Below are 18732 nucleotides of genomic sequence, written 5' to 3'. Positions count from 1 at the left end.
CGTTGTCGTTGACATATTTTAACGTTTACTTACTACATACTGCGTTATAAAGACTCTAATTGAATAAAACTATTAGAGTATTTGCACAGGCATTACCGTGTAGAAATCCTGCAGCCAACAAGGTGGGAGTCGGAAAATAGTTTAATTAAATTGTATCATGCTGTGCAAAGCGTTGTCCCTTTTTTGCAAACTCAATTTCTCAACCGCAGTGCAGCGTTCGCAATGGTTTTACTGTAGTGTGAATTGCTGCTTTTATATTTCTGTTTCGAATACGTTGATTGGTGTACGCGCATTTGTGTATTCTATATGTAGTAACACAAGTAATAATGGGTATTTCCTACCGCTTTGGGTTGAATTTATAGAGTTGTTTCCTGTAAGCTGAAGCAAACCGCTGCTGTTGGACGTATTTGTCGTGAGAACGACTTTGCACGCTTGAGTCGCCACAGAATTGTGCTGTGTATTCTGAACTAGACTGAACTTTACGCGCGGTCCTTCAGAATTGAATGTATTTGATTGCGTTAAACCTCAACTCGCGAAACTATACAGTTTTTACATTTGAAGCTTGTTAAGAATTAGTAAATAGGCAGTGTTTGGAATCTATTAGAAATATAAATAGGAATTCTAGAAGTTGTTTTATGGTGAAAAAGAAGGGGCAGTTTTTAACTTAGGTAAAGACTATTGCCTACTCAAAAATTAATTCAGTAGGCCATGGTTAAGACACATAAAAATGAGATTTTCATGACGTTTCAAATACAGCCTTGGGAGTAAGAAGTTACAGTCCTTCAGTAATCCTAGAATTGATGTTACCCTAACAGAAAACACCTCAGCAGGTCACAAATATATATGACTGTAAACCGGTATTTTAAAGCAGTAAGGAAAATCTAATGTTAACATAAGTACGCATATAGGAATACCAAAAGTCACAGTTTCAGATAAATTCCTTTCTGCACAGCAGCGCATATAGGCGTCCAAAGTGTAACGTTAAGTATATCGATACCGTAAATAACAGTAACCGCAGCCGGCGTCGGTGGGTTTCGAAGCCGTTACCGCAGTTCCAAGGGTCAATTTTTCGCCAGATTATAACAATAGTTAATGTTTTAACCTGTTTTGCAATTTAAAGGTATAAGTTGCAGCAATGAGTGAAAACGAACCGACTGAAGAGACGCCTTTTATTGGTAATGCAGATGCTATTCAAAAGGTATATACCCTTTTTAATGTCCATACTTTAAATACGATATATATAGTAGAGTATAGGATAACGGAAGATGAGACACCTTTAACAGATAATATCTAAATATTCTGATCGTGTTTTAAGCAATTAACAATGGTCTGTGGGAGTCTCGAGGATCTAGTTTTATACTTCTTTGAATGATCTTTGTTTACTACCAAATGCACGGAACGAGAAAATACAATGTAAATATGTCCTATCTTCCTCCACTCCACTATATATAATACGTTGGTATAAGATAGAACATGTTAACATTTGGTAGTAATCAATGTATATCCAAAGAATTATACAATCGAAGCTCCGCCACTCTAAAACACCTTTTTTTTGTTAAAAACACGATCAGGAAATATGGGTTTTAGGTGCAAACAGTATCCCATTTTACCCCACAGTACTGTAACATGCTTGATGTGATTGCATTTTAGAATACGGATGATTCAGTGTCCATGGAAAATGAAACCCACAACTTAGTAAATGGCTCTGATGACGAAGACATTTGGAAGAAGAGAGAATCTTTTCATGCTGATGAACAAAAGCAAGATTTTGAACTTGTAGTTCAATCGTAAGTGTTGCAGTTAATAAGACCAATATAATATAACAATACAAAACAACATAAAACCACTGCCGTATATAGGACCACTATATATATAGTGGGGTGGGGAAGATGGGACACCTTTTTATTCTATTTTTTCGTCTCATTTGGTAGTAAACAGGGAACATTTAAAGAATTATAAAACCATATCCTCACGACTCCCATAGACCGTTGTTAATTGTTTAAAACACTATCAGGATATTTGTATATTATGTGCTAAAGTTGTCCCGTCTTTCCCCCATCCCACTATATAACAATATAACACCACTATCGTATATAAGTGTTGTAGTATATATAAAACCTATACATATTGCATGAACTCAAACTGTATTACAAACACAATATTCCCTTACAAAAGTTCAATTAACTAAATACTTTGCAAAGCATGTACCGCAATAATGTGAGCCCCAAACGATACAATTTCAGTCGCTGTTGAAATTTTTCTTTCTGCCGCGCCTCTGTAACAGCTGGCTTGCTTTTTGGTCTTTTTAATCAGCGCGCATGTTTTCCAGGCGTTTTTTTGCGTGCTGTTTAGTTTGATGTACGATTGTGTCTGGTTGTCAATATACTTTATACGTTTAGGTGCATATAACAGGTTTTAGTAAGTTTTAGGTTTAGTTAAATATAGTATAAACACGTCAGTTATGTTTTGATTTATGTATGTTGTATTATAAATATAGGAAGTTCATTTTATTTACAATTACTAAAAAGGTGCGGAAAATAGACGTGAATTAGACTAGCATATCATATATAGTATGACACATACACATATTTAACGCTAAATCACTACAGCGGATGCCAGTTTCAAACCAGTGTTTTATTGATAGACTCACTGCTGGTCAGTTGACGCCTGTACCGGTTGTCTAACTTGATTATTATCAACTCGCAAAGCAAAAGGCGTAACAAACCACGCAAGGGAAGACCCGCAGGCGTAAATAGTCTCATTGGTCACTGCACAAAAAATCAGAAGTTGTATAGCACCATCTTAAACGTGTGGGTAACCAAACCACAAGCGATATATATAACATATTCGCGAGGTGGGAGATCGGTGCATAATATCAGCTTAGAAAGAATGGTTAGAAGTACTAAAGTAATGGAAGAACCAACCAACATAGCAACTGTTAGTTCTAAAGAACTATCTAAATCGGAAGGATTACAAATGTTAGTAAATTATATATTTGTGGGAATATTTCTTATAGGTATATTGTTATGTTATAAGCAGTACGTTTTACAGATAATGTTTTCGCAGACCCGTTGAAATCAGCGACGATGCTTCTTCCAGTAAAGAGGATTCTGAAAATGTGTATTCCTACTTTAGCCTAGTAAGATGTGTATACTTATGTGGGGGAAGATGGGACATTTTTAGCGTATGATACTCAAATATCCCGATCGCGTTCTAAACAATTAACAACGGTCTATGGAAGTCGTAAGGATACGGTTTTGTAATTCATTGAATGTGCTTTGTTTACTACCAAATGGGATGAAGAAATAGAATGCAAAGGTGTCCCATCTTCCTCCACCCCACTATATGTGTTTTTATTTGTTTATGATTGGTGCGTAAGGGTATGTCACAAACGGTTTTAATGCTGGAATTTGGGAACTAGTGAAGAATCCTCTAATACGTTACAGATTGGACTATAGTGGAAAGTCTTGGAGTTTATTAATTAAGACTTATAAGGGGATTTAGTAGTTGGGGGTTAGTGAATAGCAGATAATGAAGGGTACGGATTTTTCACCAGCACCGAAAATTTGGTCGCCATTTTTTTTGTAAATTTCTGAAAAGTATCGTGTGTATTTGTGTTATGTCGTAATATAGTAACACAAGCTTTTTCTTGCAGTATCGGTACATGGGATGTCTCGACTACTTATTAGTCATTGCGGGTACTGTCTTTGGTCTAGCATGCGGAGCCGCTGCTCCACTTTTGTTCTTTTTCTTCGGAGACTTGGTCACGGAGTTTACTGACTTTGGAGTCTACAAGTCATGTTCGTTTAACTACCAGCTGTGTACTACTCGTGGTCTGGTTAATATAAGCGAACAGTAAGTACAGCTTTTCCCAATAACTAAATAATTATTTTACAAAAAAATGCGACACACTTAATTTCTTCTGTTTAAACTTTAGCTTACGCGTTTGTTGGGCATAAAATCATCGGAAATATGTGTCACGGTCAAGTTATTTGACTGCCTGTTCCGGGCATAGCTGCATTACGTGGCAGTTTATGGTTTAACGGTCGTGAACTGTTATGACCTATAGTCAGGTTTACTGGCTATAAATTAAACATCAACTGAATATGACTGTTACGTTTTGCAACCTGTTATGAACGGAAACGCTGTATTAGTTCTGCTTGTATGACTGTCCGCCATGGCGAGTTACTCCTTATGTAACTATCTATAGTAGGATCGGGGTAGATGGGACACCTTTTCATTCTATTTTCTCGTTCCATTTGGTAGTAAACAAAAATTTGGTAGTGAACAAAAAGTATTATAAAACTGTACTCCCCTACTCCCATATACCGTTGTTAATTGTTCCGGGATATTTAAATAGTATGTGCTAAAGGCATTTCATCTTCCCCTACCCTACTATACCTCCTTGTTTGTATACTTAAAGCAGTATACATTGAATCTTAAAATATAATCTGATTTGTACAATATACTTTACTACGAAAAAAACAGCAATGGTAATTAGAAACAAACTGCTATTAATAACATTTTAAAATGTCAATACTTTTGATTATTTTAGGGAGTGGAACCGGGTAGTTCTAACAGCCGTTCGGAGATTTGAAGACGACAGTATCGCTACTGTTATTAAGTTTGTGTACGTCGGAGTCGCCGTTTTCGTTTGTGCGAGCGTGTTTGTTGCTTGTTGGTCTACACTATCTGTACGGTAAGCGATTGTTTAAAGGGGCTTTAAATGATTGAATGAATGAATGTAACTTTATTTATCATCGCGTGGGAAATGACAGTCGTTACACACGGATGTTCTGTTTCATACACCTCGTGCCAGCTTACGAGTTACCAAGTATATGTTACTCTGTGGGAAATTTTTTATTTTTTTTTATGTGCGGCTGATAATTGGACAACCAACTAGTGACCACAGGGTTGGAGCAATTGCCGTTAAGTGTCTTGCACAATAAGATTCGAAGAACCGTTGCACCTTATAAACCTATAACCAATAACTGACCATTATACACCCCCCTACAGATATTATAGTAGGATGGGGGTAAGATGGGACATTCTTATACATTTTTCTCGCCTGGTTTTGTAATCGTATTCTTGTTACTCTAAAAGAGAGTTTGTAATTGTTCAGAAAACGACCAGGAAATATGGGAATTAGGTGTTAACGGTATCCCATCTTGCCCCGCAGTAGTGTATACTGTAATAAACAAAAGCTGTGTAAAATTACGAATAAACCGTATATTTTTCCATACAGACAGGCACGGAATATTCGTCTTAAATGTTTTCATGCGTTATTACAGCAAGATATGGCGTTCCATGATAAGAATACTGCGGGTGAACTGAATGCACAGCTAGCAGAGTAAGTATTAATATATGTAAACCACAGACTATATTGTTGTATCATGGAACATACATTATACATCAATGCAGATGGCTGTGGTATTTAATATATGAATACCGCAGACCAGATTGTTGTTGTTTTTTTACAGCTTTACCTCAATAGCTGTAATACCAATTTGGGAGTATAGTATAAAATTCCTGAAATGTTATTACACCAATTCGCATTTACTCAATAAATAGAAGGTAAAATATTAAATTGCAATGAAGGAATGAATGAAACTTGCTTTATCTTCGGGAGCACAGGAAAATGATAGTCGTTAAAGCACGGGTGTTCTGTTTCATACACCTCGTGACAGCTTACGAGTTACCACGTATGTAACTTTGTGAGTGATGTTTTTTCTGAATGGTTAATAATTTAGACAGCCCAATAGTGACCACTGAGCGGGAGCAAATGCATACTTAATACCAAACACTGTACTACGGCGGATGTAGTGTTTATGTGTTTCATCTGAATGAATAGGGGGTTTGTAGTAGGCTGTAGATACTAATAAAGCCGTTTCTCAGAGATATCCCGAAAATCCAGGATGGTCTGGGCGACAAAGTCGGCATTACTTTGCAAAACATCGGGATGTTAATAGGATGTCTTGTCGTTGCTTTCCTGAAAACGTGGAAAGTAACGTTAGTGAATCTTGCTATTGCTCCGTTTCTTGGAATAGTCTCGAGCATCGTTTTCCAGGTAGGGTACTGTAACTATACTGGACTGCGGAGTAAGAATAGATAATATCAGCACTTAATCACATCTTTCCTACATGATCGTGTATTTAACAATTAGCAAACGCTGTTTTGGGGTCATGGGGCTACGGTTATCTTTAAATTGTTTTAGGTTTCCGTGTTAATTTATAGTAACTGTTTGGAATGGGACCGTTGGTATTCGTTATAGTTTCCTGTTGGTAACTAGTGACAGAAAATTGTACTTTTTTCTCTTTTATTTTTTTGATTGTTGTTTTTTTAGGTAAACACAATGTTCGACGGAAAAGAGGCGAAAGCTTACGCGAAAGCAGGATCTCTTGCTGAAGAAACTCTACATTCAATTCGAACAGTTCTTGCATACGGATGTCAAGATAAGATAGTGGATCGGTAATTGTTACACGTGATCTTATAAAATCGGGCCACTTCTGAACCAAGGAAAAACTGGTCTGATTTAACGTGGCAGATTAAGCGGGACATTATTACCATGTGAACGAATATAGTAGTGTGATAAAAAGTAATGATTTAATAATAATTTAGTACTGTGGGGTAAAATAGGACACAGTTTTTTTTTACCGATAACAATACGTTTTTAGAGTCGCGGGCTTAAATAACTCTGTAAATATTCTTTATTTGCTAACAAATGAGACGATAAAAGAGAATAAAAGAATGTCCCATCTTACCCCGCCGTACTAAAGCTCTGTTCGTACCCCGCTACAGGTCTTGTCATACGTTTTTTCATAAGTCTTGGTTTTTGTTTTAGATTTGGCAATAATCTAGATTCTGCTAAACAAGTCGGAATAAAAAAGGGTTTAGTTCTTGGGTTAAGCATTGGAATTTCCCGGTGTTTGGTTTACGCAATGTACGCTGCTTCGTTCTGGTATGGATCCGTTTTAGTGGTGGACAAAGAAATACGCGTAGGAGATTTCGTGACGTCATTATCTTGCGTCATATTTTTCTCGTTTGCATTCGGAGGGGTGAGTTCTTCAGAATTATTTCAACAATTAGTTTAAATGTGACTGACTTGTTTTTACTGTTTAAGTGTTTATTACTTTTCTATTTAAACAGAAGTTTTAAATATTATATAAGCCCTGTAACTACGAGTATTATTGGCGTCTTTCATTTATATTTTTTCAGGCTTTTTACGTTGTAACATGTGAAAAACTTGATAGTTAACAAGGAACACTCAAAGAAATAAAAAAAACGTATTCTCGCGACTTCCATAGGCCGTTAATTGTTAAATATTTAAAACATGATGACTAATCTTACGAATACGGTATATTACAATTAAACTTTTACCTCAAAAAAAAGGCTTTTGTTTTAACCCAAAATTTACCCCAGGTCATGAAAAATTGGGAATACTTAAGCGGAGCAAAATCCGCTGGAAACAGAATCTTTAAAATTATCGACAGGAAATCGAAAATTGATGTTTTTTCGAGTGACGGTATTCGACCGCAAGACCCGAGATTTACTGTTGAGTTTAAAAACGTTTCGTTCAGCTATCCTTCAAGACCCGATACGGAGGTTTGTAGCGTCCTTGGACAGGACACTTAACACTGGCTCCAACCCAGTGATCACTAATGGGTTGTCAAAATCATAAGCCATACATAAAGACAAAAACATAAAAATTACCGTAAAATAATTACTTACAAAGATACATACGTGGCAACTCGTAAGCGGGTTTGAAATTGTTTGAAATAGAACATCCGTGTTATAGGAAGTGTTATTGCCCTGCCACGCCAGATAAATAAGTTACACTCATTCAATGTCTCTTGATGTATGAATTGTACAACCCATTTCATAACGATCGCTGACCCTGCTGCTATGGCCGTTAAAAAAAATTCAATTCTATATCTTTCAATCGATACATATACAGCTTACAATTAAAACCATATCTCCTTTATATCTATTATGGGACATAGACAAGGAAATTATATACATTACTGAAGGGCTGGGTTATATTTTATATATACCGTATAGGCTACACGTATTATGGACGCGTGTTAGTTTTACGAGTGTAAATGCGATCCCCCTTAGATCTTGATATTTTAAGTTGAATAAGTGATAATGTATTTCAATGTTTAGATCTTGAAAGATGTTACCTTCCAAGTTGAAGAAGGTCAACAGATTGCCATCATCGGTGGTAGTGGATGCGGTAAAAGTACAGCCATGCGTTTAATCCAACGATTTTATGATGCCAAGGTACGTATATAGGCCATATTGTCAATACTTTCTTTTGCTGGTATTTGCGTGTATTGGTTTCAATGCTTGAGCAGTTTATTAAACATATAGGGTTGAAATATAGTCGAAAACCGTAAAATGGAATTCGATTTAAAGGGGCATACCAATAAAAATTAAAATTTGCTTATAAATACAGATGGTTAAATGTGATCTAACGGTGTCACTAACGTTTCTAAAAACAAAACACTATTTCATGTCCCTCGTTTTGCAATATGCTTGTTTCAAATATTTCCTATTAACATACTTTCTTTAGGAAGGAGAAGTGCTCGTGGCAGGCCATGACGTGAAAACGCTCAACGTTAACTGGTTAAGAGACATGATAGGCGTTGTGGACCAAGAGCCAGTTCTTTTTAATACAACCATTGGCGAAAATATTCGATGGGGAAGAGAAAACGTTACTGACGATGAAATGGTAGAAGCTTGCAAACTTGCGAATGCTTACGATTTTATAAAGGTTTTGCCAGAGGTATGTGTTTATATGATCAGTTACAAATGTTAGTTGTAACTTATTTAATCCCGAATTAAATTTATGCTTTCGTGTCGGGGGGCAACGATAGTTGTTATTGAATGGATGTTCTGTTACATACATCTTGTGCTCGCTTACGTGTGTATGTAACTTGGTAGGTAAATATTTTAGTTTCGAAATTTAACTAAACCTTGCCAGTTATATTATATCAAGTAACATTGTATATGTTTTAACATAAATCAGAACAGCCCAAACGTATTTTTAACTTTGTTTCATTTACTTTACATAGTAACATACAGTAGGGCGGGGGAAGATGGGACACCTTTTACCTCTATTATCTCGCCCCGTTTAGTAGTAAACAAAGAACATTCAAGAAATTATAAAACTATATGCCCATGACTCCCATTGACCGTTAGTAATTGTTTAAAACACGATCAGGATATTTAGATATTATATGCTAAAGGTGTCCCATCTTCCCCCACCCTACTATATATAACTGTAACTTGTTTCATATTTTATTAGAAATTCAACACTTTGGTTGGAGAGTCTGGTGCCCAGTTATCAGGTGGACAGAAGCAAAGAATCGCCATCTCGCGAGCTATAGTTCGTAAACCATCAATACTTCTACTTGATGAAGCAACATCAGCACTTGATACGTACAATGAAGCTGTTGTACAATCAGCACTAAACAACGCTATGAAAGGTAACAGTTTAATGTAACTTACTTTTTTCTAGCGTGGCGGAAAATGACAGTTGTTATACCATGGGTGTTCTGTTTTATACACCTCGTACCAGCTTACAGTTACCACGTATATAACTTTGTATGTGTGTTTTTTACCCAATGGCTGACAACTTAGACAACCCATTTGTAATCACTTGGTTGGAGGCGATTGCGTAAAATGTCTTGCCCAAGCACACATACGGCAAGCTGTATGAACGCATTTATATAATCTTAACTCTTTGCAGAACCCAACCACAAACCATAAAGTTACGGAACTAGTTATTGTTTTTTTTTAATTTGTCTAGGCACGCCAGCACGATTCTTTGTTTGGCTATGCTGTCAAACACGTAAAAATAGCACCTTTTTTTCAGGTCGTACAACCATAATGGTTGCGCATAGACTATCCACTATAAAAGATACAGATAAGATCATCACATTAAAAGGAGGTTCAGTCGCTCAGGTGTGCACGTATGATGAGTTAGACAAAAGTGAAATGGGCGCTTATGAGAAGAAGCCAAAACCTAAAGATTTTAAAAAAGGTATTCTTATTTTTGTCTTGTCAGTTTTCAGCGAGCTTTCATAGGCTTAAACGTGCATTTACCAATTAACTATGCCTGATCCCTATTCTCCGGTTCGAGTGGTTATTTAATGTATGTAACATATTACAAAGATATTTTAATAATAGCTACTTTGAACACAAATACTGTGCTTGTAACATTTTTGTAAAGTGTGCTCACGGATTTCCAATACCACACAAGGATTTCCAATACCACTTATATATATTTATCAGCCTTCGTTCAAAGATCTGTTAAAAACTAGTAAAAAACACAAAATAACTATTTTTAAGTTTTTACACAGTCACGAAACCCAAACCAAAGTTCACACAAAGAAAACGCACGAAAAGGAGAACCACCATGAGAAAACTAACACGCTCACTCACATCGTTAAACAAGACTTCGGATTTGGAAAGCAATGCATCTGATGACGAAGAAAGTGAATCCGGCGAAGACGTCATGATTCTTCCGGAAGATGCTCCGATGATGAGGTTGATAAAGATGAACAAACCAGAATGGCCCTACATGGCAGGTATAAATCATTATGCAAAGGTTATATAAGGGTGGGGAAAATGGGACGCCTTGTCATTCTATTTTCTCGTCCCAATTGGTAGTAAACAAAGACATTCAAAGGATTTCAAAACCGTATCCTCACGACTCCCAACAACTATTCTAACATATGTTTTCTGAAATACTCTTTTCCAAAAAATATAAATTTAGCTATTTCAGAAATCAAGTCTAATATGCCTGGCAACAACTGTTTATATAAGAAGTATTTTGTCTGTTTCAATGCAAACATGACAGCCCATAATTTTGATACCATTTTCATCTTAAATGAAAAGGGTATCAGTTTAAAAACTAAATTCATCTAGTCTGCTGTCATATTAAATTGAAAATTACCAGAAAATCCGTTTATGTACATATATTTTATGTATAGTTTACGACTCTTTTATTCTTTAGTTGGTTGCCTCTCTGCTCTCTTCGCCGGAGCAGGAGATCCGGTTCTTGCTCTTCTATTCGGACGAGTCCTCACTGTGTTCACTTCTTCCAATGATCAACTTTATTGGTCGAGACTTTACGCAATATTAATGTTTGTTCTTGGAGTTATTACATTCGTATCGTATACGATTAAGGTAGGGAACAACATAATTATGGAGACCTATTATTAAAACAGATGAATGACTGCGAATGAATGAATGTAAATTGCATCATTCTCGCGTGGCTGGAAAACTGCAGTCGTTATAACACAGGTGTTCAGTTTCATACACCGTATGTCAGGTTCTGAGTTATCATGTATGTAAATTTGTGGGTTTGTTTATGTATATGACGGAAATCTTAGACAATCTATATAGTACTGTAGAGTAAGATAAATACCGTTTTCACATAATATCCCATATTTCCTAGTGTTACGTTTTGTTACTTTGTAGGTAGTATTTTAAAGTCAGTCAAATAAGCTTATGTTTCAATAAACTGTTGTCATTAAATCACAACAATATATGACAAATATCTAATTTCACAGTCGAGCACCTTCGGAAAATCAGGCATGGAATTGACTGTTCGACTGCGTACATCATCCTTTCGTGCTATGTTGGGCCAGGAGGTCGCTTATTTTGATGACCCAGTAAACAGCACGTCCAATCTCTGCAACAGATTATCCTCTGATGCCGCTAAAGTACAAGGAGCAACCGGAGAAAGATTGGGATTGCTCTTTCAAAACTTTTCAGCTTTAGGTTAGACTTGTATAAGAGTAACTTATAGTAGGATGGGAAAGATCGGAAACCTTTAACACATAATATCCAAATAACCTGATCGTGTTTTAAACAATTAACAACTGTCTATGGGAGTCGTAAGAAAATATAGTTTTATAGTTCTTTGAATGTTTTTTGTTTACTACTAGATGGGACGAGAAAATAGAGGTAAAAGGTGTCCCATCTTCCCCAACCGTACGGTATATCCTCGCATGACGGTGACAGTCATTGTGGGTGTATCTGTCCCCTGTCAAGACACGTTACAATAATTCATTCAACCCAGTAGTCACTAATTGGTGTCTTATTTGTTTCTATACGAAAATATAGCAAAAAACAAACCCAAAAATAATCAGCCATAAGGTTACATATACGTGGTAACTCGTAAGCGGGCATGAGGTGTATGAAACAGAACACCCTTGTTACAAACACTGCCGCCCCGACCCTCCCCGCTACACGCAGGTAAATCAGTTTTATTCATTCTAGAGCCTTCTTAATTGGATAGTCCTTTTTTAGTATAAAAATTACTCCCAAAATTCATCACACTCTGTATTTTCCAGGTATAGCCATCATTATATCGTTTGTATATAGCTGGCAGATGGCGCTAATGTTGTTTGGATTAATCCCCTTTCTCATTGTAAGTGGTTTTGTCGACATGATGTTACAAACTGGTACAACAAAACAAAATGATTTTGAAAAAGCAGGTAACATTACTTGCTTATTTTCGCGTGTTGTGGAATCGACAGTCGTTATACACAGGTGTTCTGTTTTATACAACTCGTGCCTGAGTTACCATGTATGTAACTTTGTAGTTGCTATGTTTAAAATGATTTTATTGTAGTTACTATTCAACAGATATTTTAAAATTTAATGAAAATATGTTTTAGTAGGTCATGATATATGATTCTGTGGGGTAAGATAGATATCATTAGCACATATTTTCTCATATTTGCTAGTCTGGTTTTTAACAATTAATAACGCTCTTTTAGCGTCGTGAAAATACGGGTATCAAATTATGTATATATGTTTTGTTTATTTTTAAACGAGACGATAAAAGAGAATGAAACTGTCCCAAGACAACATGCTATAATAGGATAGGCACCTAATTTTATAAATATATTTTACAGTGTTTACATTGTGCCGTGGTACTTGCTTTTTAACCGACTGTTTTATTTTATTTTTCGCAGGTGAACTTTCCTCGCAAAGTATTAACAATATACGTTTGGTGGCTTCATTTACAAAAGAAAAAGAGATATATCGGTCGTACGAAAAAGCTCTAGTAAAACCAATGAGGTAACTATTTTGGTGTAAATGGCATGTCGCAAAGGTATTAATAATATTAAAACACTTTTATGAAACATTTGTATTGATTAGCAGTAAGTATTAAAAAACGCAGTGTATTTTCGATGCTACGTAGACGTCGTAAATACACTAACGTATTTTCAGCATACCAGATGAGCCTTTATAACATAACATAATATAAAACTCGGTCAAAGTATGAATGAATGAATGAATGAATGTAATGAATGAATGTAACTTACTTTATCCTCGCGTGGCCGGAAAACGACAGTCGTTATAACACGGGTGTGCACCTCGCGCCAGCTTACGAGTTACCAAGTATGTTACTTTGTGGATGATTATTTTTTTTGGATTTTTTTCTTATTTTTATGTATGGCTGATAATTTGGACAACCCATTAGTGACCACTGGGTTGGAGCAATTGCCGTTAAGTGTCTTGCTCAAGGACACATACGCCCACAATGGTAGCAGCGACGAGCCTTGAATCCATTACCTCTGGGTTAGAGGCAGGTGCGCTAACCACTACGCCACGGCGCCGGACAAAAGTAACGATTCTTATGTTGTTTTTTAGAAATTCTCTAAAGTTTGGATTCATCACTAGTTTATCTTATGGATATTCGCAAAGTATCGTCCAGTTCAGTGTAGCGGCGATATTTCGACTTGGTATATACCTCGTAGCATATGATGATCTAACGTTCGAAAGCGTATTTGTGTAAGTATATATTGATTTTGGAATATAGCTTTGTTTTGCCAAATGGGCTACAGTAGCGAACGTACAAAACGATATCAAAAGTAAAAACAAAACTTGATATTGGTGAAAACATACAGTAGGTTGGGGGAAGACGGGACACCTTTAGAACGTAATATCCAAATAACCTCGTGTTTTTAACAATTAACAACGGTTTATGGGAGTCGTGAAGATACAGTTCTAAAATAATTGAATGTTCTTTGTTTACTACTCAATGGGACGAGAAAGTAGACTGAAAAGGTGTCCCATCTTCCCCTACCCTACTACACATTACAAAACTCAACTTTAACAGTGTGACAATACACATTCTATAAACAATGTATCAGAATAAAGGATTTTAATATTACAATAAATATATATATTTGGATGTTTGTATTAAAATAAAGGTAGACATAAAGACGTATACAGTACCAATATATGATCCATAATATGTTCATATTAAAGCTCGTGGCTGCTACCGTTGTGGGCGTATGTGTCCTTAAGCAAGACACTTAACAGTAATTGCTCCAACCTATAGTGGTTACTATAAAATGGGTTGCCTAAATTGTCGGCCGTATACAACGCCAAACAATTTCCAAAATAATCACCCACGAAGTTACATTCATGGTAACTCGTAAGCTGGTACGAGGTGTATGAAACAAAACACCCGTGTTATAACTGCCTATGACCGTCGTTTCCGGCCACGCGAGGACAAAACAAGTTAAATTCATTCATTCATATACACTGTATGTTAAACCTTATTCATTTATAGGGTTCTTCTTGCTGTCACCTTCGGGGCAATAGCAGCAGGCCAAAACGCTATCTATGCCCCTGATTATGCCGCCGCAAAACTATCCGCTGCCCGAATTATCAAATTACTTGACAGGGTTCCCACCATTAACCCTTACTCCGATGATGGACTTAAACCAGTAAGATTTGTTGTTTATGTTCCGGTGCCGTAGTACAGTGTTTTAACCGACCTGTCTTTAACGTTATGTTATGGGTTGAATGCTCGTCAATGTCTAAATTGTCAGCAATAAGCAGAAAAACACTCCCACAAAGTTACATACGTGGTAACTATAGTAAACTAGCACGAAGTGTATATGAAACAGAACACCTGTGTTATAACGACTGTCGTTTTCTAGCCATATCAGGATAAACCAAGTTACATTATGTAGGCCTATGTCTCACGTTGTTTTACTGACAATTTGGATTCATACAATTATTTTAAGCAGATTTTCCATACTTTTTAATTTTAGTGTATTTCTGTTTTCCTGTTACTGTGAACGCATGGATTTTTTTTATAATTGTACTTGTATGCCCCATAACTTTACGATTATATTTGTATGCCAGCCCCAGCGTAAAATGTGCCTTATACTCTTGTAAAAATGAACTGTACAATCCTATCAGGCCAACTGTTCCGGAGAGATCCAATTAGAACTTGTTGAGTTTTACTACCCAACTAGACCAGATGTTGAAGTGTTGAAGAAATGTTCAATTAAAGTAGCTTGTGGTCAAACATTGGCGTTGGTTGGAAAATCAGGATGTGGAAAATCGACAGTTATTCAGCTTATTGAAAGATTTTATGACGTGGCTGGTGGTAAAGTAGTAAGTGAAAATAGTTAACATATAGTAAGGTGGGGGAGATAGGACACCTTTTCATTCTATTTCGTCGTCCCGTTTGGTAGTAAACAAATAATGTTCAATGAATTATAAAACAGACTCATATAAACCGTTGTTAATTGCTTAAAATACGATCGTTACATTTGGATATTATGCGCTAAAGGTGTCCCATTTTCTCCAACTCCACTATAATACGGGTGTTTTTAAAACCTCTCTTCAACAGGAAATAATAAACCTCTACCTTTCTTCATGATTAAAATCAGAAATCATCTTTTGATGTATGCATTTGTTTTGTCGGCGTTGCTATTCTTACTCTGATACAACTTATTTTGTTACAATTTTTTGCCAATCACTGCTATTAGTGAATTTTTGCATGTCATTCAACTAAGTACCGTACATAACTTGTATGTTACTAATTTATTTTTTGGGCAAGGGTTTTTTAGCTTTTTTATCATTTACGATTTTAATTTTATGACCTATGCTTAATTTATTGGTTAATCTACTGTTCAAGTTACAAATCTCAAAATATATTGTGCATTCAATAGAAAGAATATTAAACTCAATGCATTGTTTTTATTCATGTCACATTTCATGTCACACGTAAAAATTACGAGAATTTATTGTATTATTTGTTTGTTGTTTTATTAGCTTTTGGATGGAGTCGACATCAAGTTACTGAACATTGAATGGTTACGTGGACAGATAGGACTCGTCTCGCAAGAACCTTCGCTATTCAATCAAACTATCAAAGAAAATATTACGTAAGTGACATTTTAACGATTCTAAACGTATATAGTGCTGTGTGCTGACGGGTAAGATGGAACAGATTTAGCACATAATATGCAAATATCCTGATCGTGTTTTAAACAATTAACAACAGTATATGGGGTCGTGAGGATACGATTTTACAATTTTTTAAATGTTCTTCGTTTATTACCAAGTGGGACGAAAAATAGAATGAAAAGGTGTCCCATCTCCCTCACCCATCTATATTATTGTTTTATACAGCTGAGTTAATACAACGCGTTTAAGTAAATCAGTTTGCGAGAGACCTTTACTAATAGCCCTTTAATAGCAACTGAAAATGTATGTTACAAATTATTATGAGAGCCATTTATTTGCAGTTTTGGACAGACCACGAGACCAGTTTCTGATGACGACATCAAAAAAGCTGCTGAAATGGCTCATATTGAAGAATTTATTGACTCCCTTGCCGAAGTATGTGTATGGCTAACTATAATTGCATCAAAATCATAAAAAGTAGATCTTTTTACATATATAATATAGTGGGGTGGGAGAAGATGAGACACCTTCTGATTCTATTTACTCGTCCCATTTGGTAGTAAATAAAGAACATTCAAAGAATTTTTAAATCGCATTCTCACGACTCCCATAGACCATTGTTAATTGTTTAAACACGATCTGGATATTTGGTTATTATGTGCTAAAGGTTTCTCGTCTTCCTCCACACTATTATACAACAAATACATACAAGCAGATTTAAAAATAATTTTAATTTGTTTCTTATTTGATTAGAAATATGACACCAATGTTGGAGGGAAGCAATTATCTGCCGGCCAAAAGCAACGAATAGCTATTGCTCGTGCTCTTGTCCGAGAACCTCGTGTTTTACTTTTGGACGAAGCAACTTCGGCACTGGATAATGAAAGTGAAAAGGTATAAATGCTGGAATGTGTATTTTCCCATGTCGCCTACCTTCAGCGAAGCGATAGGCTTTAACATCTAGTGAGGTCCATGTTTTATCTGTGTTTTGCCCATGGTTTATACCCAAGTTTTGCCCATGTTTTGACCATGTTTTTCCATGTTTTTTTGGCATGTTTTTATCATGTTTTGACCATGTTTTGACCATGTTTTGACCATGTTTTACCCATGTTTTGTCCAAGTTTTGTCTAAATTTGTTCATATTTTGATGTTTGTCCATTTGCCCATGTTTTACCATTGTTTTGTTCATTTTTTGTCCATTTGCCTATGTTTTGTACTTGTTTTGCCTATATTTTGTCCATATTCGTTGTTTTTTTTACATCTTTTGTCTACATGTTTAATCGATTTTGTCCAATGTTTTTTTTCCGTAAAGTTTTGGCGGTCATGTAACAAATTATTATTGTCACAGATCGTCCAAAAAGCGTTGGACAAAGCACGCAATGGAAGAACGTGCATCTTAGTAGCACACCGCTTGTCAACTGTACGAAACGCGGATCTTATAGCTGTAATAGATAAAGGTGCTGTGGCAGAACTGGGGACACACGAGGAATTACTTGAAAAGGAAGGAGTGTACTACAGGTGGGTGTGTATTTGATAGACCACTACTTTAACACATACCATACTGTCATAACTTTAACTATTACCACTGTATATGGTAAAATATACAGTGGTAAATATTGTTAAACATTGGTTTGACATAAATCACAAAAATGCTTTACGGTAAGTTTGGAATGTATATAGTTCATTGAAATAAGACATTTGTTGACAGGCTTTATGTTGTTATCTTGTTTTACCAAAACTGCACTCTATGCACGAATTTATTTATTGCCTAGCACCGAAAAGGTCTCCCAAGAATTATTGAAAACAAATTTACGACTTGAGGCACAAATGTATAACACCAAACACAATTTTACCATTTAGATTCATCATTTTTTTATTATATTACAGCCTCGTCAATGCGCAGTTATCATGATATATAACAAACGGAAATGGTGGATTTTGAAATCAAGAAAGACAACACGCAACAAACAGACTATTATAGCACTGGGCCACATTTTGCACTTGTTTTGACAAATACATTTAAAAGAGAAAAATAAACATCGTTGTGAACGAATGTGCTATATATTCGCATTCGTAAAAAATATACCTAGCATTTTGTAACATAGGTGCTGTGTTTTAACCCTTTAACTGCCGAGTATAAAATTGTCTTCAACTAAATATTTTTATTTTTTGATGACGAAATCAAAATCACGATGACGTCATATAGAATATTTCCGGAATGAACTTAAATATCCAAAAGTAATGCATTGCAAACTTGATCAGTATCAAATTATCTTTCTATTGACGTATAATATGTACTTCTAGCAGGTCCATACAGGGAAACATCTCATAAAGAGCCATCGGTGTCCAACTTTCGAACCCCCTAATGCTCTAATGATGGTGCTGTGGACAAACTTATTGTTTTCAGTGAATGAAATAAATTGTGGTCTGTTGTATTCATCAATGAGGCTTTAGAAAACACAAATTCAATAAAAAAAAAGAATAACATGTTAAAAA

The 18732-nt window shown here is 35.8% G+C and overlaps 1 protein-coding gene across 3 annotated transcripts; it reads left to right on the top strand.

Annotated features, from left to right (window-relative positions):
- The first annotated feature begins 1047 nt into the window (after positions 1–1047).
- Positions 1048–18675, top strand: LOC149725126 (ATP-dependent translocase ABCB1-like). 3 transcript variants are annotated; one of them, XM_089892185.1, is made up of 27 exons: positions 1048–1198; positions 1651–1787; positions 3067–3139; positions 3656–3855; positions 4556–4699; positions 5246–5350; positions 5896–6067; positions 6344–6468; positions 6842–7055; positions 7420–7602; positions 8164–8280; positions 8573–8785; positions 9308–9488; positions 9878–10045; positions 10365–10592; positions 11021–11193; positions 11580–11790; positions 12366–12509; positions 12993–13098; positions 13675–13815; positions 14603–14759; positions 15241–15438; positions 16102–16214; positions 16578–16671; positions 16990–17130; positions 17585–17754; positions 18124–18675. In XM_089892185.1, the coding sequence occupies exons 1-27, from the start codon at positions 1136–1138 to the stop codon at positions 18146–18148; spliced, it is 3996 nt and encodes a 1331-aa protein (XP_089748311.1). In that variant the 5' UTR covers positions 1048–1135; the 3' UTR covers positions 18149–18675. The 3 variants fall into 3 exon arrangements, with proteins under 3 accessions (XP_089748311.1, XP_089748312.1, XP_089748313.1); XM_089892186.1 differs by lacking the exon at positions 5246–5350; XM_089892187.1 differs by lacking the exons at positions 1048–1198; positions 1651–1787 and adding an exon at positions 2616–2978.
- The last annotated feature ends 57 nt before the right edge of the window (positions 18676–18732 follow it).

The sequence above is a fragment of the Ciona robusta genome, chromosome 14 (assembly GCF_009617815.1).
Source record: "Ciona robusta chromosome 14, ASM961781v2".
Taxonomy (NCBI): Eukaryota; Metazoa; Chordata; class Ascidiacea; order Phlebobranchia; family Cionidae; genus Ciona; species Ciona robusta.
This window is presented reverse-complemented; position numbering and strand designations above follow the sequence as displayed.